Genomic DNA, 21,156 nt, shown 5'->3' on the forward strand with positions numbered 1-21,156 from the left:
ATCAGGGCTAGGAAGGACATGGGCGAAAATCCTTAGACCCTAGCAGATGGTCTTGCTCCAACTCCCAAGTTGCAGATGAAAAAAACAGAGGCCTTAGCAGGGTCATGTGACTTGCCAATAGTCACAGACTGGCAAACAGCCGGGACTTAACACTGGATGTGAGTTCTGTGCCCTTGTGTTGGTCTCTAACCCGCTGCATCTCACAAAAGCCAAAGTCAGGCATGGAGTTAGGATTAGGGGTGTCCTCGCAGCTCTTAGTTCACCAAGAGGGCAAGGCCCTCTTAACCCAGAGACAGCTCAGCAGCGACGGGGCCCATCCTTAGCTCTGCTGAAGATAAGGCAGCCTGGCTCAGATAGTGCCAGCTGGGAAGACTGAGGCTACAAGTGGAAGGTACCGAGGTGTACCATCAAATCCTAGCAGCAGTCATCTCAGTAAAAGGCCCTAGTGCCCAGAGAGACAGACTGTATGTCACAGTCACACTGGGAGGCAGCTGAAGAGGACAGCACACCACAGAGGGAGAAAGCCCTGACCTCATCCGTGCCCTCTGCATCAGAAATGAAAGATGGCTAAGAACAGCCCATGGGCCAGGCCAGTCTGTGCCCCATCGGCCTCCAGTGGCTACTGGGGTACTTATTCCCAGCACAAAGAGAAGACAGGGGCAGTGAGTGGTGTGGGAGACCTCTTTAATATGGACGCTCGGCCCTAGGTGGAGAGGAAAGGGACCAGGGGCCGGGAAGGCAGAAGTGGGTGTGTTGTAGGAGGACCACGCCTGGCTCAAGGAGGGCAGTGGGGGAACTGGTCCAGGCTGGTTAGAGCCACAGTGGGATCTGAAGGCCAGTACCTGAGATGGTGTCTAAGCCAATTAGGTTCTACCCAGGCCAGATCATGGCCTAAAGAGGCAAGAGTGGGGCCTGGCTGGGGGCTCCCCGCACCTAGGAGCTGGCATCACTGGGGTCCTCCCCAAGCTGTTGCTGGAATTCCAGGCGCGTCTGCCGGTTGGACTCCAGCAGCTCCTGGAGGCGGGCATGGAGGTGGTCGTTCTTCTCCTCGAGGTGGTCCAGACAAGAGTTGATCTGATCCAACATGGAGTTGATGGCCGCATACTCTGAGAGGAAGGGAAAAGACAGAGGGAAGGTCTTGTGTCTCCTCAGGGCTGACAGACACACCCCAGTGTCCCCAGCTCTCCCCTGAGAGGGCTTCGGGCACATCCCCAATCCTTTTTTGATTCTTAGTGTGAAAAGTGAGTAGGTACCACAAGAGGAGATGTTTCAGAGAAGTCATCCCTAACACCATCTTCTCTGTGGGATTTTAGTGTGGTCCTGGGACAATCTGCCAGCAACCTGGCCGGGTGACCCTGCCACGTGCCAAACTTCCTCTGCATTTCCTTCTGTAGCTACCTAGAAGTCAGAGCCCACAGCGCAGAGCTGGGCAATCAAAGTCTCTGTTCCAGGCATGGCTCCATGCTGGGTCCCCCTGTGGCTCTCTGTGCCGTCACAATAGTCTCCGGCAGCTTCTAGACCGGGCCCTCTCCTCACCTCTCACACCCAGCATCTCAGGCCCTTTGAATATACTGATGGCTCTTCCTGGAATGCATGGCGGGTGGGGGCGGGGTGAGGGTGGGCAGTACTCTTGTCCTTCCCTCTGGGGCGAATACCACTTATACCCTTGCTGTCACCAAGGGGTGCCCTCTCAAGGTGCCACACCGGATCAGGCCCCTGTCCTGACCCTCCAGCCGCCACCTCTCCACCTTCAGGCACTGCTGTGGTCGCCCCAGTGCCCGCGACGAGGACGACGACACACATGAGCACTTAGTGAAGGGATGAATGAGTGAAGGAGGCTCTGACTTTGCAGCCCCTTCCTTTGCTCGGCTGTCTACCATCTAGAATCCGTCCACCACAGCAACCCTTCAAGGACCAGCTCAGAATACCCCCTCCTTGAGGTTTTCCCCGCCCTCCTTCCTCCTCAGCAGCTGGCTTCTGACCTGCCTCTTGGCAAGGCTGTGTCGCTTAGGACCCAAGGTCTGGGTCCATGCCCACTGCAGAACCCAGTTCTGAGCCAACCCATGACTCAAACACTCAGCTGCCAGCTTGGGAACATAGGGAAGTAGCTGGTGGATTTAAGAAAAAGCGCCCCCCCCCCCCCGGGGTGTTTTGGGCAAAGTGTATATTTGCCTACGTTTGGGGGATGGGTTCTATGACCCAGAGAAGGCATCCTTTGACAGAGGACAGAGCCTTGAAGGCTGCTGGCTTTTTTTTTTTTTTTCCGTTTTTCAAGACAGGGTTTCTTTGTGTAGCTTTGACTGTCCTGGACTCACTCTGTAGACCAGGCTGGCCTTGAACTCACACCTGCCTCTGCCTCCCACCCGAGTGCTGGGATTAAAGGTGTGCAGCCCCCACCCCCACCCCAGCAGGCTGCTGGATCTTAAAGTCCATCCCTAGTGGCCCAGATGGGGAAACTGAGGCCTAAGAGGGAAGGAACTAGCACAGCTTCCTATAGCCATTTGATGACTGGGCTAAAACTCAGACCTGGAGGCCAGAGACCTTAGGTTTGAGTCTGAAATCTGCTCTGCCCCAGCAACCCCTCATTAAAATGGGGTGGGGGACTCTGAGGATTACAGACCACTAAGAGCTCAGTTGGGGTCTGGCCACAGCAAGCACTTATTGGATAGATGTTACGATCCATCCTTCCCGTTCCAGGCTACCAGAAGGGCTCAGGCTAGGCTCATCTATGTCCAGGGTACTTCCTAGCCATGGCTCCTGTCCTGGGACACATAGCCTGTCCCCACCATCCCAGTGTCATCAGTGCTATACTCACCACCCCCATCCTCATGATGCTCCCACCATGGTGGCCAGCAGTCACTCACTGCGCGTTATCACTGCTCCCCAACACTGCCCACTGGAAGCCTAGTGACCCACCAGGCTGGAGGGCAGCCTTTACTAAGAGCAGAAACCAGATGAGGAAAATATTCTGAACCTATTGTGTCAGTGGATATCTGTGAGTATATGAAAACCTGCGGAACTGTACAGTGTAAATGGGACTATTACAGCTCAGTAAAGCTCTCATAGCAAAACAAAAGTATACCCCATCCTTACTGCACAGTAAATCCTGCCCCTAGGTAAGCACCAGACTTCACTACATGAAGAACAACCCCCCACAGGCACTGTGCACGTTCAGAAGGAACGCATGCACTAGACTCTTAGAATCGAATCATTTTCCGTCCCGTTTTCCCTTTAATCCCGACACATCTCAATACAGGAGACAGTGTATCCCATATTACAGATGGGAAAACTGAGGTTCCCAAACATGCAAAAGGGAGTCTGTGGGCTGATACTTCCCCTAAGGTCCTTCTGCAGTGCTGTGCGCCCAACACAGTGCTCAGCATGCAGGTCACATCAGCAATGCCAGGTGGCTGGGTTGCTGACTCAGCACAGCGGGGCGCCCACCGGGTCAACACCTGCAGAGCAAGCAGGACCCGCCCCCGCCCTTCAGCGAAGAAAGTGATTGAAGCAAATCCCAAACTGACAAGCTTCTCTGAGGCTGCCTCAGTTTCCCTATACGTAACCAGGGCTGGTTAGCGACAGTTCTACAGTACTGCAGCATCCAGGGATCCGTTTGCTAGTGCTGGCCATTGCCTCCAAGGTGGCTGTGGGGACAACTCTAGAGCCACCCAAGGGCAGGGTGGGACATCTCTTCAGTGCCTCCCACGCCCCCCGCCCCATCCTGGCCCGATTCCATACCCCAGGACCATACCCCTGGCAAAGTAAAGTTCGCCTCAACAACTCCCCACCCCCGGGTCACCTGCTTCTCCGAAGCTGTCATTCTCGCCTTCCACGCCCCCATCCACCGGCATGCCTAGGTCCCCGTTGGGGCCCGACATTGCGGGATCAGGCGGGCGGCGCAGAGGCCACGCAAAGATGGAACTCGGCGACCGCCGCGCGGAAAGCCGGCGCTAGGCGGAAGGTGCAAGCACCTGATGGAACGCCGGCGGAAGGGTGGAACGCGGCAGTGCACCGGGGTCCGCCCAGGGCCCTGCCCCGAGCCCCGCCCCAGGCCTCGGCTCGACCACGCCCTTAGGCAGGGCTCCGCCCCGTCCGCTCTCAGGCTCTGCCTCCCCCCACTTCCGAGCCCCGCCCCCCTCCTGCCCGCTGTGACAGCTGAGCGGGGGCTCATGCCAGACTTTAGCGCTTGGGACTTACATACATGAGAGGCCATCCTGCTGCTTCTGCCCTCCGCATGGTCGGAGTCAGACAGGTGGTTTCCAAAGCCTTCTGTAGCTTCGAGAACTCTCAGGACCTCTTCTCCCTCGTTACCAGGAATGAGCCTTCTTCCCATCTCCCTCTCTGCCTGCCACAACCCCTGCCCTATCTTGGCCAGTCTTGGCCTCCTCACTTCTCTGAGGGTCGTTAGCCCAATTGCAGACCTTAGCCAGTTTATATCTCCCAGTAATTTTTGAAAGTCATTAATTGATCTCTAAGGATCTGTACCTTTTGTGGTCAAATTTTTTGTTTAGTTATTTTATAGCCTAAATAGGTAATTAAATCTCTTTTTTTGTATTTTTTTACAGTAATCTGTAATCCCTAGAACAGCAGAATTTTTTGTTTTCTAAACATTAAAAAAAATTAGGATCAAAATCAGTTAGCAGAATATCATGCATGTAATGGTAAATGATAGACTGAGGAAACTGTCTATGTATTATTTTTTAATGGTTGTTGTACAAAATATTGGCATAGGTTGGGCTATAACATTCTCTGTGGAAGGACCTTTTAATAATATGTCTTCATTGGAGAATTACTGTTCAGAGTAGGTACTGAGAAAGCAAACCTTTCTCTGTCCTTTTCATGTAGAGGTATTGTGAAAAACCAGTCTTTTAAATCAACTGTAATTATATGTCAGGACCTAGGTACCAAGGAAGGCAGAGGAATTCCAGGTTGAAGCAAACCCATGGGTTGAATCACCTTGTTTATGGCCCTTAAATTTGTTATCATTTTCCATCCACCTGATTTTTTTTTTTAACCACAAACACAGGAGAATTCCAGGGACTGGAAGATTCTTTGATGTGTTGAGCCTCCAGCTGCTCTTTCACTAAACAGTGAAGAGCCTGCAATTTTTCTTTTGTCAAGGGCCACTGCTCCTGTCATACAGGTCTGTCTGAAATCCGTTTTAGGGGCAGGGCTGTTGGTATTTCAGCAGTGGCCCATCTTATAAATTTGGATACTCTAAACCTGAGGAGTTCTGAGGTTGGATAGTGGGCATAGCTTGTGGCCGCTCTTGATCACTTACATTAATCTTTTCTCCAGAATCATGTACCATTTTACCTAGTTTTAACATTGTTTATCTTTGTAATCGCAGGAAGATTAATTTGAGTACCCCATTGTTGTAAGAGATCTCTGTCCCACAGATTTATAGGAATGTCAGCCACATAGGGTTTTAGCCTCCCTTTTTGCTTTTGGTGCTATACAATCAAGCCACCGCACACTCTGTTTTATTTGAGATAATTTACCAATTTTTATAATTTTTGTATAAACCTTTTGAAGTGGCCAATTTGGGTTCCAAGACTTTTGACACATGATTGAGACATTGGCTCTGCTGTCCACCAAGCCTTTTATTTTAACACCATTCATTTGTATAATTAATTTAGGTCTCTGATCATTAACTGTTGTTTGTCAGAACACACGTGCCCCTGTGTTTCTAAATGTACTAGTCCTTTTTACTAGAGTGGCTTTGTCCTTAACGTAAGGAAACAGTAAGAGTTGAACAATTTTATCCCTGGCATTAATTTTTATCTCCTTTTTTACACATGTCAATCTTCATCTATGATATCAGGATGTATAATGAAACCATAAGAAGTCAGCCCACTTTTTTTTAAGAACCATTTTTACTGTGCCTGAAGATGAAGGACCAAAAACACTTAAGTTGTAACATTTGACCTGTGGAGATAGGGTAAGTGACATATTTGAAGCCAGATCTAAGGCTGTCCTGCCTTCAGTAGTATGTATTAAATCGCAGGGCTCACTCCCGCCGTGTCCCTCCCAGACTACAAGATGGGGCCCCTTTCAGCACAGTCAATGTCCCTGAACTGGTGTATGCCTTTTAAGCCTTTTTGTATTTTAAGTATCAGCAAAAATAATACCAGGAGAGCTTTGCTTGTTTAAGTCTGAATCAACTGAAAAACCCAATCTGCTTTTCACCCCTTGGTTCTTGGTGTCTGGGTGGCTAGTTGCTGTGGGGAGGGACCACTCGGTCTCCCTGTTGTCCTGTTTCCCCCATCACAACAGCTACTGCGCCTAGGCCATCAGCAGTATCAGTAGGTAGAGTGGCAAAAGCAGGTTGTCTATCTGAGTAGTGTATGCTTCCAGGAGGGACACAGTGCTGATGGACCCCAGGATCCAAGCATAGCTGTAGTTCAGGTCCACTCCACTGTCAAAGATTAAGATCAGAGCCACGGAGATGATCTGCGCAAATATAGATGTCATAGTCCCTTCGAACGTTTTCTTGGTTCCAGGCCAGTGGATCTCCCCCATGGTGCTGCCAAATATGGAGGCCACAGTATCACCCACGCCCACAGCCAGGACCCCAGCGTAGGGCACCAGGGCTCTGGCTCCTCCCAGGCTGTCCTTCTGCGTACAGGGCCTGGGATTCAGCCAAATGGGAAGAGACATGCCCAAAAGCAGGTAGATGTGTGTGAGGATAAGGGGTCCGCTGTCTCGTTCATCCAGGAAGAGGGACAGAAGGCTCCGGAGCGTGTGCCCCAGGGGCTTGATTCGGAAATAGCGCACGTACTCCAGGAAGATGAAGACTGCCAGACATACAGTGGCGGCCACGTAGAGCAGTGGCCGGTCAAAGATGATGCCCGGGATGTAAGTGGCTACCACAATGAAGTGGAAATACTTTCTTGTAATAGTAGGAGCCTTGTGCTTCTTGGACTCGGAAGACGATCGCTTGGCATTCTGGTACAGCACCACCAGGCAGGCCATGGTGGCTAGCAAACACCAGTAGGCTAGGAGGTAGATGCGAGTCTCTGTGTGAAAGAGGAACTGAAGAAGCCAGAGCAGGGGGTTCCTACGAATGAGCCAGTGCAGCCAGGGCAGAACCACACCGAGGCCCAGCACACAGGTCATGAGGTGGAAGAAGATGGATGAGGCCCACGTGCCTGAATCCATGAAGACAAAGAGGGTGCTGAAGAAGACCCCCATGAGCACCATCCCTACCACCACCACCAACAGGAAGAAATCCACTGGGTCCCCCTGGCTTTCGGTCAGAGAGCGCTTGATGAGTTGATTGAGGACGAAGCTAATGCCACCCAACACCAGCAGCGCCTCCCCGGGAGTGAAGCAACGGGGCAGCAGGTACAGCAGGATCATGTTGAGATAAACGAATATCAGCAGGACTTCTAGGACCTCGATCACCTCGCCCACACTGAGCGAGTGCTTCATGATATAAATGATAACGCCTCCGGCCAAACCCGAGATGGCACAAGTATTGGTGGGCACCGGGCGAGTAATGCCCAGGGCCAGCACCGAGGAGAAGAGGGCCACCGCCATGCCGGTGGCTGCAACCACAACGCCGAAGCGCTCGAAGTACGGATTCCCCGCAGTCTGGCAGCGCTCCTTCATGACCAGCCCCAGCAAAGGCATGACCATGGAGGCCGGCAGCAAGCCACTGTTGGCGGACATTCGGAACTGGAAAACGGCATTGCCCTGCTGGAGCAGCCGGTCCCACTTGTACTGGACGTAGAAGGCCTGCACCGCCAGGGCCACGGCGCACCAGGAGTATCGATCCCACACTGCAGCGTGGATGCTCAGCACCACCGCGAACACCACCGCAGCCTCCGCCAGCACTGAGCCGCTCAGCGGAAACCCCGACTCCGCGGCTGGGGGAGGGCACTGTCGGGTCATGTCTCTAAGCCTGGAGCTCTTGGAGGGGGCGTTGGGAGGGGGGGGGAAGCTTGGTGACTTAGGGACGCCTTGGCCTCTGGGCCCTCAACCCGCCAAGCAGAGGGGCAGAAACTTCACCCCAGCCAGCCACCTTCTCCAGTTTCCAAAAGGATGCTCCACCGCGGGCCACTCTGAGGCCTGGGAGCCGGCGGCCCAGTCACCCTCCACCGCTTTCCACCTACGATGTAGCAGACCTTTGCACTCTTCACCTCTCACCCGCTCCAGCGCCGCCACCGCAGACTGCTCTCCTCCCTGGGGAGCGCCATCTTGACAGCCCCATCCCGGCCCCGCCCCGCCGTCACGTGACGGGAAGCCCACGCCCACCCCAGCCCTGGAGGCGCGCGGTCACGTGGGCGCGGCGTGGGGGGCGGGGCTGGGACTGGCGCGCGAAGATGGCGGCTGCCGCCGGTGGGCCGTGTGTGAGGTGCGGAGCGGGGCGCGGCGGCGGCGGCGGCGTGGGGTGGGGGTGGGGGTTGGTCATGAGGCGGCGGGCGGGAGCCGGGCGGGAGTTGGAAACGGGATTCGGCGGCAGTGGAGGAAACGAGCCCGGGGTGGACGGACACCTACCGGGGAGGCGGTTAGGTCTAAACCGTCCCCACTCGGCGGGGCTGAAGACACTTTTGGAGCGGGCTGGCCGCTCTCCCTTCTCTTTCCCTGGTCTCCCTGCCTCCCGTCTGCCCACGCACCCGTGCTTCCCCCCACTCCGCCTCGTGTAGGCACTGCGGGACATTTCGGGGTTGCCTGGAGGACCCCCCCCCCACTTACCCCCCTACCTCACCCATCCTGAGCTGCCCTAGTGTCCCCGCGCTCTGCTCTGCCCCGGGTGTGCATTGCCCACGCCTCGAGATCTTCGCGCGGGCGTCCTTAGTTCCCGCCTTCTTTTATTTTTGGCTGATGCGGGTATTGATTCAATCAGCAGACATGCTTTCATCTTCCAAGCGATTCCCGGGTGCTGTGCCAAGCTTCTGTCACAAGATGAATTATTAGAAAACATACGGTTCTCACTGAAGGAGTGCTCTTCTCTCTCTCTCTCTCTCTCTCTCTCTCTCTCTCTCTTTCTCTCTCTCTCTCTCGTCTCCTTTTTGTTTTTAGAGGCAGCATCTCTTTATCTCTGGCTGGTCTTGAACTCCTTGTTCTCTTGTCTATGCCTCCTTGGTACGGACATAACAGACGTGAATTACGATCCTTGCTTGCCTTTACAGAGAGCGCTTACTAGCGCCAGCCCCTGGGAAAGTGACTTGCAGGCGGTGTCTCATTCATTTCTCACAGCTAGGAGAGAGGCGCCTCCTGGTACACATGACTGGGAAGTGTAGGTCGTACAGAGGTAGTCTGTACGGTAGTCTGTAAGGATTCAGATTGAGGGCTCTAGAGAAAGTACAAAGTGTCTTCACCCCTTCAAACTTAGACACCCCTGTCACCTGGAATTGACGCTGCAGCTTTGTGTGCTCTTGTCCCCTGCTGAATCCTTAATCAACCAAACATGTACTGTAACACGCATTGCCCGTCTCCCCCTAGACTAGCTTCTTCGCCTTCCAGAGGTAAGATTTTCTTTGGAGTTTTCTGTAGCTAAGGTGTGATCCTAGTGAGGGCCGGTTTGGCTTTCTTCCGCCTGCTGTTCCCTGCCAGTCTTTGTAGCTACAGCTATGGACGCATACTTGCGTGGAAACTTTGAAAGAAATGAGTGTTTCAGAAGGAAAGGATTTTTTTTGGCTTGCTAACAGGCTTGGATCTTGCTGAGGGACTTACTGAGCCCACTCTGGAAGGTAGGACTTTAACTGACCCTAAGGTTTTCATCTTATTTTTGAGGTCCGAGGGCTCAAACCCAGGGCCTCAGGAGTGCTAGGCAGGGCGCCTAGCAGTCAGTAGGAGTCTAAGCACTGCCTTGGTCTATGAAGAGAGTGGTTTTAGCCCCGGAAAGCATGCTTCTAGCAGTTGGAAATAGTGGGCCCTGTTTGAAAAGCCGAGGTCATCTTATCATTTTGAGCTCCTGCTTTTTCAAATGGGCATTATCCTTTTCATCTTTGTGTGCAGGTGTGTGTGTGCACGTGTGGAGACTGACGGTGTCTTTCTTGGTCGGTCTCTGTCTTACCAAGGCAGGGTCTCCTGATGAAGCCCCTGGAGCTTGCTGACCCAGTTTGTTTAGTTATGTGTCTTGCCTTGGGCTTCCCTTGTCTCCTCCTAAGCATTGGGATTACTGGTGGGCCGTCGCCCTTGCCTGCCTGTGAAACCTAATGTTCTGTATGTGGCCATAGCTGGTCTGGCACTGTGACCTCCATGCCTCAGTCTTTCTGCTGCTGCAGTTGGACATGTGTGCATAGGAGCCCAATGGTGACACTAGAATAATGCTCTTTTTTGTTGTTTAAGATTTATTTATTTATTATATATAGTGTTGTGCCTGCATGTGTGCCTGCCTGCCAGAGGAGGGCACCAGATCCCATTATAGATGGTTGTGAGCCACCATGTGGTTGCTGGGAATTGAACTCAGGACCTTTGTGTTCTTAACCTCTGAGTCATCTCTCCAGACCTGGAATAATACTCTTTGGTTTTTTTTTTGGGGGGGGTTGGGTTTTCGAGACAGGGTTTCTCTGTGTAGCCTTGGCTGTCCAGGACTCGCTTTGTAGACCACACCGATCCACCTGCCTCTGCCTCCAGAGTGCTGGGGTTAAAGGTGTGTGTCACCACGCCCGGCGAATAATGCTCTTTAAACTAGTCAGAATCTTGTGAAAGTCACTCAAAATTTGGCGGACACTTGGTTTGAATATTGGCATTTTGAGGTCTCTTTGGTTAATGTGTTTGTAGTAGTCTGAGTGAAAAAAGTAAAGCCACTGTTTGAAAAGCTATTGCTGGGCCGGGTGTGTTGGTGCACACATTTACTCTCATCAGAGGCAGGCTGCTCTCGGAGTTCCAGAGCTACACAGTAAAACCCTGTCTCAAAAAACGAAAGCTATTGCTGCTAAGTGTAAGTCCTGGTTTACAAGAGAGCCTGTGCAGCTCCTCTGAAGTCAGGCAGACATAGCTGTGTTTATTTCTATATAGACTATAACTGTTTCTTAAAAGGACTGTTTGTATTAGAAGAACTGAGCTAGCTCAGTGTCCTTTATTTTCTATTCAAAAGTTTTCTTTAAATTTTTTTTCTTAGTTGGGCTTGGTGGCGCACACCTGTAATCCTAGCACTCAGGAGGCAGAGGCAGGTGGATCACTGTGAGTTCAAGGCCAGCCTGGTCCACAAAGCAAGTCCAGGACAGCCAAGGCTACATAGAGAAACCTTGTCTTGAAAAACCAAAACCAAAAAAAATAAATAAGTAAACAAAAATATTATCTTTATGTTGTCTGTGCATTGCTTTTGTGTCGTGCCTGCATCTGGGATTACGGAGGGTTGTAAGTCACCTTGAGGTGTTGGGAACTGAACCTGGGTTCTCTCTAAGAGGAGTCAAGTGCAGCCCCTCCCCCAAAAAGTTTCAACCAGATGTATGTCTCCAAGGAAGGTAATTTTCAGTGTGCAATGTGCTTATATTCATTTAATTTTATTTTTTATTCATTTTTAAATTTTATTTTGTGTGTGTGTGTGTGTGTGTGTGAGAGAGAGAGAGAGAGAGAGAGAGAGAGAGAGCGAGAGAGCGCGAGAGCGTGCGCAAGAATTTATATGTACTAGGTGTGTTAATGGCCACAAAGGCCAGAAGAAAGCATTGATTTTTCTAGAACTGGAGTTAGCAGCAGTTGTGAGCTGCTTGATGTGGTTGCTGGGAACCACACCAAGGTCCTCTTCAATAGCAGCCATCTCTCCCGTTCCTATTTATTTACTTCTTATTGTGTGTTTGTGCCAGGGTGTGTGTGTACAGGTCAGAGGACAGCCCCAAAAGTCTGTACTTTGTTTTGGGGGGGAACGGGGAGAGAGGTTAGTTTTTCAGACAAGAGCTCCCTGTGTAGCATTGGTTGTCCTGGACTCACTCCATAGACCTGGCTGGGCTTGAACTTACTGAAATCATACTGCCTCTGCCTCAAGTGCTGGGATTAAAAGCGTGCGCTACCACTGTCCAGCCTCCCCTTCCATTTTAATGTGGGTTTCAGTGCTGAACTCAGGTCTCCAGGCTTGAGTAGCAGTATTTGTGGCCACTGAGCCATCTGACTGGCCCTCTGTCTCTATGTTATGTCCTAGAACTGTAGACTAATGGTCTATATGTGTTTATTTTTACATTTATATATTTATTTATTGTCTATATGTGGGTGGGTATTTGCTAAGGAGTGTATGTGGAGGTCAGAGAACAACTTGCCAGAATCAGCTTCCTCCTTCAATTCATCACACTTAGTTGTAGGCACCTTTACCTACTGAGTCATCTTGTTAGCCCATCAATGCAGTAAAAAACAAAACAAAGAGTGTGTTTGTGTGTGTGTGTGTGTGTGTGTGTGTGTGTGTGTATGTGTGTGTGTGTGTTTAGGAGGGAACATGAGTGTGGGTCTATGGCAGGTGACCAGAGGACAGTTTTGTGAGTCAGTTCTCATCTACTGTAGGGTCTGGGGGCTTAATTAAACACAGGTTGCAAGGCTTTTGTAGTAAGATCTGCACAACTTGCAAGTCCCAGTCAGTACAGTTTAAAAACCTTACCTTTGCTGGGCATGGTGGTGCACGCCTTTAATCCCAGCACTCGGGAGGCAGAGGCAGGTGGATCACTGTGAGTTTCGAGGCCAGCCTGGTCTACAAAGTGAGTCCAGGACAGCCAAAGCTGCACAGAGAGACCCTGTCCCCAAAACCAAAACCAAACCCTTATCTTTGAAGCTAGATGCTTGCTTCAGTGCCTTGGTTCCTCTCCTATCCACTTAGTTCAGATGTGGTGCGCACTTAGTTCTTGTAGGAGAGAGGCAGAAGCTGTTTCTTTCCTGAGCCTTTCCTGAGGCCATGCAAGTAGCAGCCTCCTCTGTTGCCTCTGCACATCCTCTACTTGCCAGTGGAGGTAGTCCTCTCAGGCAGTTTCTAGTGCGCGGGCGCGCTCTCTCATTGTCAGTATCTTCCCGGCAGTACTTCCTTTTTGCAGATTGTGTAATGTGACAGACTTCCTGGGGAGGTGCAACACATAGACCTCTACTCACCCTAGAAAGGGAGCCATGTAAGACCAAAGTGATGATTGCACAATGTCCAATTCGGTGAATTGATGAGTTTTTATTGGGGATACTTAGCAAGAGTGTGGCTGAAGGATTACTTCCGAGAAGCAAGGATAATGAAAAATCATTCTCAAAGCCAGGTGTAGTGGCACATACCTTTAATTCCCAGCACTGGGGCCAGTGGGGGGAGGAGGGGAGAGGCAGAGGCAGGAGGATCTCTGAGTTCAAGGATAGCTTGGTCTACAAAATGAATTCCAGGGCAGCCAGGGCTACACAGAGAAACTAACCCTGTATCAAACAAACAAAATCAAAACACTAATAAATTAAAACAGCTGCTGTTATAAAGAAAAAAAAAATCCCAGTTGTTCAATTTTACCAATAAAGACGAAGGATCCAGATGCTAGGGTGAAAACCTGTTAGCTCAGGGAGGCAGAGGCAGGCAGATCTCTGTGAGTCTGAAGCCAGCCTGGTCAACAAAGTGAGACCAGGACATCCAGGGCTACACAGAGAAACCCTGTCTCCAAAAGAAAAAAAAGAAAGAAAGAAAGAAAAAAGAAAGCAAGCATCCAGCTGACCTTCCTACTTGGCTCACCCTAGAACAGGACATCCAGGGCTACACAGAGAAACCCTGTCTCCAAAAGAAAAAAAAGAAAGAAAGAAAGAAAAAAGAAAGCAAGCATCCAGCTGACCTTCCTACTTGGCTCACCCTAGAAGGAAAACACCCTTTCTCCTTCTCCAAGCTGTCTTAGATACCCTACAACTGAGTGTCCTTCCTTTCTGGATCTTGTTCCTCTGTCTGTCCTCTGGACTTCCTCTCACTCTCTTGTTCACTTCTTGTCAGTCTGGCTGCTTGTTCCACCTGTTGACCAAGGGCTAACTTTAATCCTGTTGACAGAAAGCTCTTGGATTAGAGGTGTGTGCTACGTCTGAGCCACACTGAGAAAGTATGTTTACAGGAAACAGTTCTAAGATCAAAGACTGAGCCATACCACGGTCAGAAACAGGTTTTTATGGTTCGTCATCTCAGGGTTCACAATGGAATAAAATATCCTGCATCATGGGTGACATCGGAAAGCTGCAGACCTGGAGCTCTCCGCACTTGCAGGGAGTCCCACAGCAGGAACAGGTCTTCTGTGGGCAGTGTGGCTGGTCAGGGTCTCTACTCCCAGCAACTCTTTCCTCACCTTCATACTGTTAACACATACTGCTACTGTATTAAGATAATGGCCACTAAGAACTAGAAGCTTCACTGAAAGCCACGTCTTTGCTAATTTGTAGGATGGATGGTTTTCCTGAGACAGGGTTTCGCAGCCCAGGCTAGCGTGGGAGGTCACTGTGTAACACAGGCGGCTCTTAGGGCCGTTCTGCTTCCATGTCCTGAAGTTACAGAGCCCTAAGCTGGAACCACCACGCCTAGCACAAGAGGGGTTCTTTCTCTTCTGTCCTTTTAAAAAAGACTTCTTTATTTATGTATGTTATGTATGTGAGTACCCTGTCTTCATGTGTGCCAGAAGAGGGCGCCAGACCCCATTACAGATGGGTGTGAGCCACCATGTGGGTGCTGGGAATTGAACTTGGGACCTCTCCTAGAACAATCAGCAGTTCTACCCGCTGGGACATCTCTCCGCCCCTCAAGATGAGTCTTGATTGCCTGGCCCTCAGGCGTTCCTAGTGTACACCCTGCTTCCACCGTGTGTTGTCCTTATGATGCTAGGCCAGTTATTGGCCTCTGAATCTCTCATTTCCTCACAAGATAATGAGGACAATATTAGCGTCTGCTTCATAGAAGCTGCCAGCTGTGAGGTGTATGTAGGCACATTCCACCGCAGGTGTGTGGAAGTGTGAGGACAACCCACAGGAGTTGGTTTGCCATGTGGGCTCCAGGGATCAGACTCAGGTCATCAGGTATAGGGCAACTTCCTTTCCTGCTGAGCCGTCTTGCTTGTCAAAATCTTGCCTTCTCTTCTCCATGGCTGGGATGGAGCACAGTGGTGCTTAGTGTTGTTGAGGTCCTCAGTTAAATCCCTGCTACACTGGGATTCCTTTAGTGAGAGATCACTCAGTGGTTTAGGAGCGCTGGCTCTGCCAGAGTTCCAGGCCAGCCTGGTCTACAAAGCTAGTCCAGGATAGCCAAGGCTATACAGAGAGCCCCTGTCTTGAAAAACCAAAAGGAAAAAAAGAAAAGAATGAAAGAAAAAGAAGAAACAAAGTTTTATTAAATACTCTTTATTTTTGAGACCAGCTCTGGCTCTCAGCCTCTCCTTTCCGAGTGCTGTGATCACGGGTGTGCATGCCCAGCCTCTCCTTTCCGAGTGCTGTGATCACAGGTGTGCATGCCCAGCCTCTCCTTTCCGAGTGCTGTGATCACAGGTGTGCATGCCCAGCCTCTCCTTTCCGAGTGCTGTGATCACAGGTGTGCATGCCCAGCCTCTCCTTTCCGAGTGCTGTGATCACAGGTGTGCATGCCCAGCCTCTCCTTTCCGAGTGCTGTGATCACAGGTGTGCATGCCCAGCCTCTCCTTTCCGAGTGCTGTGATCACAGGTGTGCATGCCCAGCCTCTCCTTTCCGAGTGCTGTGATCACAGGTGTGCATGCCCAGCCTCTCCTTTCCGAGTGCTGTGATCACAGGTGTGCATGCCCAGCCTCTCCTTTCCGAGTGCTGTGATCACAGGTGTGCATGCCCAGCCTAAACATCATTACTGACACCTAACAGTGATCATAATAGAATATGGTTGTTATAACTGAGAATGTTTTGTCCTGACATCTTGGAGTTACAGACAGTTGTGAGCTGCCATGTGGGTGCTGAGAACTGAACCTGGGTCCTTTGGAAGAGCAGGTGTTGCTCTTAACCACTGAACCATCTCTCCAGCTCCCCCCCCTCTTTTCTTTTCCCTTTTTTTGTTTGTGTTGTTTGTTTGTTTGTTTGTTTTTCTAGACAGGGTTTCTCTGTGTAGCCTTGGCTGTCCTGGACTTGCATTGTAGACCAGGCTGGCCTTGAACTCACAGAGATCCACCTGCCTCTTCCTTCCTGGTGCTGTGATTACAGGCGTGCACCATTGCACTTAGCTTCACTGAGATTAAAAAAAAACTACATTTATTTATTTGTTTGTTTATTTAATGTACATGAGTGCACTGTCTTCATGCACACCAGAAGAGGGCATCAGATCCTATTACAGATGGTTGTGAGCCACCATGTGGTTACTGGGAATTGAACTCAGGACCTCTGGAAGAGCAGCCAGTCAGTGCTCTTAACTGCTGAGCCATCTCTCCAGTCCTCATTCAGAATTTTTATTTCAGTCTCCTCCCCTCTTCTCTCTTTGGTAGGGTCTCACTTTGTAGCCTAGGCCAGCCTTGAACTTGAACTTGCCTCAGCTTGCTGAGTGTTGGGATTATAAGTATTTGCTATTGTGCCTAGCATGAAATTTATTTTTTTCCATTTATGTAAATTTTTTTAACAAATTTGTGTGTGTGTGTTTGCCTGAGTATGCAGCCATGTGATGTGCGTGCGGAAGTCAGAAGACCGTGGTGGATCGCCTAAAGCTAGAGTTGCAGGTAGTCGTGAGCTGCGTGGCGTGGGTGCTGATAGCCCAGTGTCGCCCTCTGGAGAGCAGCAAGCACCCTTAGCTGTGGAGCTGCCTCTCCTCGTGTAGACCAGGCTGTCCGTGAGCTTGTTATACAGCTCGGGTTGGGGGCATAGTGCCTTCTGGTCTAGTTTATGTGCTGCTGGGGTGGAACAGAGAACTTGTTCAGCGAGCCCTCTGTCAACTAAGCAACAATCCTCAAAGAAACACCAAATCCACAGCCCCATGCATACTAGACACAGCAGCTGCTGTTTTAAATAAAGCGCTAACTTTTTACATTTACTAATTCAGTCAGATAAGTAAGCCAAAGGATAAATGTGCCTTGACAAAAGGTGTGATAACTTTTAAAATGTCACTACTTTGTGTGTGTGTGTGTGTGTCCTTGCCTCTGTGTTATTATTTGAGGCTGGTTTATTATCAGCATGAAGAGAAGCATTTGTTCCGGTAACAGGATTTAATCTCCTAATTATTTTTGAACTGTGAATGTTATTCTGTTATCAGAAAAATATTATAATGATTCCAGTGTGCTGGCCTGGCAGTTGGTAGCTATGGATTGAATAGAATGGAAGTTTTTTTTCTTAGAAGTATTAACTATTAGCATTAACTTTATTATTTTTAGGTATATGTAAGCCTCTTTGATGGGAAAATCTTGAATGACAGCTTTGCTATACATGGCTCGAACACCTTAGGTTTTAGTCTTTTTTCCTCTCTTTTTACATTACATTTATTTGCTTGTTTACTGCCCACATGAATGGGGCTGTGCATACCACAGTTGAGGTGTGGCGCTCAGAGGGCAGTCCACAGGATTGGTCTCTCCTCCCTCCTGGGTCCCAGGACTTGCACACAGGCTGCCAGGGTTGCTGACAAGCAGCTTTACCCACTGAGCCATCTTGCTGACCCTTGTTGTGTTTCGTCTTAGTGAGGAAAATAGTTCTCAGTGTATTTTGTTTGTTTGTTTGTTTGTTTGTTTGTTTAGAGTTTGTCTGTGGTGTCTGTGCGTATTCACACGGTCTTGTGTGAGGCCCTCGGCTGGCAGGAGCTTCCTTGATTGTGCTCCACTTTATTCACTGAAACAGAATCTGAATTGGATCTGGACACATCAGTATGACATGTCTAGCTAGCTGGCTTGTTTCAGGATTCTTTCTTGTCTCTGCCATTTAAATGCTGGGATTATAGGTATCTGCTACACACGCACACACACACACAAACACATGCACATGGAGCAGGTATTTTATCCATTAAGCCATCTTCCCAGCACAAGTTTTTGTTTTAGATTTTCTTTACATTTGTGTGTGTGTCTGTGTGTCTGTGTGTCTGTGTGTGGGTGCCCGTGCCCGCGCTCGCACTTGTGTGTGCTCTCACTGGCCCTTAGATTTTGTTTTTGAGCCAAGATCTTCTGTTTCCCAATGATGTTAAGTTTGCAACTTGTTGTATAGCTTTAAGTTCTCTGCCTCCCAAGTGCTGGGATTACAGGTGTGATCCACCACACCTGTTTATGTAGTGTTGGGATCAAACCTGAGGCCTTGTGCGTGCCAGGTAAGCGAGCACTCTTAGCTTTTTAAAGATTTATTATTCATACAGTATCTGCCTGCATGTGTGCCTGCATGCCAGAAGAGGGTGCAAGACCTCATTATAGACCACGTGGTTTGGAAGAGCAGCCAGTGCTCTTAACCTCTGAGCCATCTCTCCAGCCCCTCCCCAACTCTTTAAAAACCTTTTTAAGGTATGGTGAGATGGCTCAGAGGTTAAAAGCACTGGCTGCTCTTCCAAAGATATGGTGTTCAGTTCCCACCAACCATAGCGTGGCTCACAACCATCTATAAGATCTGGTGCTCTCTTTTGGCATGCAGGTGTACATAATAAATAAATAAATAGATAAATCTTTTTTTTTTAAACCTTTTAAAATTTTCAGTTATTTAATTTGTTTGTATGTATGAATATGGAGGTAAGAGGAACTTTTATTCTCCTGGCTCAGTTGTTGTCTGGGAGGCTTACTGCCTCCTGCTAACTTGGCCTAGTCCTGGGAGCTGCTAGCCTCCGTACCATCTAACCTAGCCCTCGAATGTCTTCAGCCTCTGAGATTTAGCACTTTATAAGCTCACCCTTTCTTGTTCTTTCTGAACTCAGCTGTTCTGGCTCAAACTCTTCTCCCAGCTGATTAATTTCATCTGGCTTCTCTCTCAGCCTCTGAATTGTTCTGTTTGGCCTCAAACTAACTCAGCAATCTGCTCTAGTCTTCTGACTTCTCATTTTCTATCCCGTTCCGTCTTCACCTGAGTTCTCTGCAACGTATCTCTCTATTACTGCCTTTCTCTCCTTCTGAGAATTGGACGTATCCTAATCTGTCAAATCTTCTCTGGTTCTTTTTTGTTTGTTGTTGTTCGCTTGTTTGTTTTTTCGAGACAGGGTTTCTCTGTGTCGTCTTTGCTGTCCTGGACTGCTTTGTAGACCAAGCTGGCCTCGAACTCACATCGATCCACCTGCCTCTGTCTCTTGATAGACATCACTTCCTACTTCAGCGAACTTTCCCCTCATTTGGGAGTAAAGGCATGTACCACACTGCCTAGACCTAAGCTTTTCTTTACCTGGTACTTGCTCTACACCAGGCTGGCCTTGAACTCAGATCTGTTTGCCTCTGTCTCCTGGATTACAGGCGTGTTTGTATTCCAGCCGAATCACACAGACCTAGAAGGTCTTTGGATGTGATCTCTTGCCAGAGCAGCCGTGTTCTGAATTAACATTCCTCTACAGAGGACAGCTGGTGGAGTTGCTCTTCTTCCACCATATGGCTCCCTGGTACTTTGGAGCCAGTTGCACATTGAGCTTTCTCACCAGCCCATCGTTTTTTTGGTTTTGGAGATGGAGTTCTCATATAGCCCAGCCCTCTATGGGATTGGCTGTCTTTGGTTTTTTGTTTTTGTTTTTTTTACATACTATCTATGTGGCTTAAGTTAATATCTTATACTTTTAGGCCAAGCATAAGGGTTCATGCTTGTAATCCCATCACTTAGAACACTGAAGCAGGAGGATTGCTATAAGTTTGAGACAAGGGTGTACTATGAAATAATTTTAGGCCAGCTTAGGCTACAGTATGAGACCTTGTATCAAAAACCTACTACAGAAAGGAGTGGGGGAACGGGAAGATACGCGTGAAGAGATAACAATTGACATGTAATCTGAAAAATTATAGTAATAAAAAAAAGCCTACTACTAATAAAAATAATTTTAAAAAATTAAAAATTCTATGCTCTTAGATTTTATGCTTATTTTAAATATCAAGTTTCTTTAATTTGTTTCTTTTTTCTTAGAAGAGCAAAATTATGTCTGCTTTCTTACTTTTCAGGAGCAGTAGAGAACTCTGGACAATTCTCCTTGGGAGGTCAGCTCTTAGAGAACTGGTGAGTGGCAGCGCCCCTGGTGTTTTTTTTTTAGTTTTTAAAGCTTTGATTACAAACAAAACCAGAAAAACCCAGAATGGAGACTTGTCTTCTTGTGTAGCTACTGAAATGCTCTACGTCATCCTTTGCTTGTACCATGTTAATCCCTCTTCTCTAGAGACTCTTGTGCTGATGGTGAGGTCACCTGACAGCAAGTGCAGAGAGCTTCTGCTGGGCTGAGAAGGGCTCTCAGGCCTCCTGTCTCAGGGTTCTAAAATGTTTTCAAGTATATGATCAGAGAAGGATAGCCGTTCCTGTTGGCCCTTTAGCGTCTCACCCTGTGAGGAGTGTCCTATGACATTCATATACTGTTCCTTTTGTCATAACTAACACAGCGCTCCACCTATCTTAGCACCTTATATTCCGTCATCTGATATTAACTCTGCTTCTAGAGTGAACCTAAGAGAAGGACATCTTAGGAAATGTGGGTGGACTGTGTGACCCTGAAGCTGAGTTAGGTTACGATGTGTAATTAATTGCCCTGTTCTTTTGCAGACTCAGATTGAGGCAGAACTGAATAAATACTGGCAGCGGTTGTTACAAGGACTTTCTTACTACAAACCTCCCAGGTACGGCTGTTCCGAGTATCTGGTGATGCCAGTTCTCCCAAGGACTCCAGCAGAGATGTGTGGTTTTAAAATTGCTCAGCTAGTAAATAAGCAAGAATGCAGTTTGGATGTCTGTTGAAAGAAAGGGTGATTTCCTCCACAGTAATGCAGTTGTTGTCTGTCATCTCCCCCAGACAGGATTCTCTGTAGTCCTGGCTGTCCTGGAACTCCCTCTGTAGACCAGGCTGGGGTGGGGATTTGTTGACTATTCAACTACTATTTTAAGATTTATTGATTTATTATTTGTACAGTATACTGCCTGCACGTATGCCTGTGCGCCAGATTACTGCTTCTAGTGTTCCAGTTTACCACATTCTGTCCTAAGTGTGATACTTGCATAGTGTTTGCAGTGATAGTTCTTTTTCCAAGCACTTATCATATATTAGTTAGGCAGAAGATCCATACAGTAAGAAAGTCAGCAGGGCTGGAGAGCTTGGTGGTAGAATGCTGTGTGCCCAAGACTCTCAGTTCAATCCAGCACCGCAAGAGAAAAAGTAA

The 21,156-nt window shown here is 49.1% G+C and overlaps 3 protein-coding genes across 3 annotated transcripts in view; 1 reads left to right on the top strand and 2 right to left on the bottom strand.

Annotated features, from left to right (window-relative positions):
- Positions 1-667: 667 nt before the first annotated feature.
- Positions 668-4,018, bottom strand: LOC311606977 (bublin coiled-coil protein). Its single transcript, XM_084798438.1, has 2 exons — positions 3,800-4,018; positions 668-1,106 (listed from the first exon to the last, which is right to left on the bottom strand). Exons 1-2 carry the CDS (start codon positions 3,876-3,878, stop codon positions 934-936), a joined length of 252 nt encoding a protein of 83 aa, XP_084654564.1. The 5' UTR covers positions 3,879-4,018; the 3' UTR covers positions 668-933.
- Positions 4,019-5,857: 1,839 nt separating this feature from the next.
- On the bottom strand, positions 5,858-7,896 carry DOLK (dolichol kinase; the record flags this gene model as incomplete). Its single annotated transcript, XM_084798437.1, has 1 exon — positions 5,858-7,896. The coding sequence occupies one exon, from the start codon at positions 7,894-7,896 to the stop codon at positions 6,286-6,288; it is 1,611 nt and encodes a 536-aa protein (XP_084654563.1). The 3' UTR covers positions 5,858-6,285.
- Positions 7,897-8,267: 371 nt separating this feature from the next.
- NUP188 (nucleoporin 188) overlaps positions 8,268-21,156 on the top strand; it is a 54,123-nt gene continuing 41,234 nt past the window's right edge. Inside the window, exons 1-3 of the mRNA XM_084798425.1 lie at positions 8,268-8,359; positions 19,957-20,011; positions 20,546-20,619. Of these exons, the coding sequence (XP_084654551.1) occupies positions 8,328-8,359; positions 19,957-20,011; positions 20,546-20,619 (161 nt within the window). The 5' untranslated portion in view covers positions 8,268-8,327. The remainder of the gene's footprint in view (positions 8,360-19,956; positions 20,012-20,545; positions 20,620-21,156) is intronic.

Source organism: Acomys minous (genome assembly GCF_964271855.1).
Source record: "Acomys minous genome assembly, chromosome: 10".
In the NCBI taxonomy this organism is placed as follows: Eukaryota; Metazoa; Chordata; class Mammalia; order Rodentia; family Muridae; genus Acomys; species Acomys minous.

What these genes read in the sequence shown, in the direction of transcription:
- LOC311606977 (XM_084798438.1), bottom strand. Translation starts at nt 3,878, where the DNA reads ATGTCGGGCCCCAACGGGGACCTAGGCATGCCGGTGGATGGGGGCGTG. An exon ending in TGACAGCTTCGGAGAAGCAG is followed by an intron (nt 1,107 to 3,799) that starts GTGACCCGGGGG and finishes CCTTCCTCTCAG; the next exon opens with AGTATGCGGCCATCAACTCC.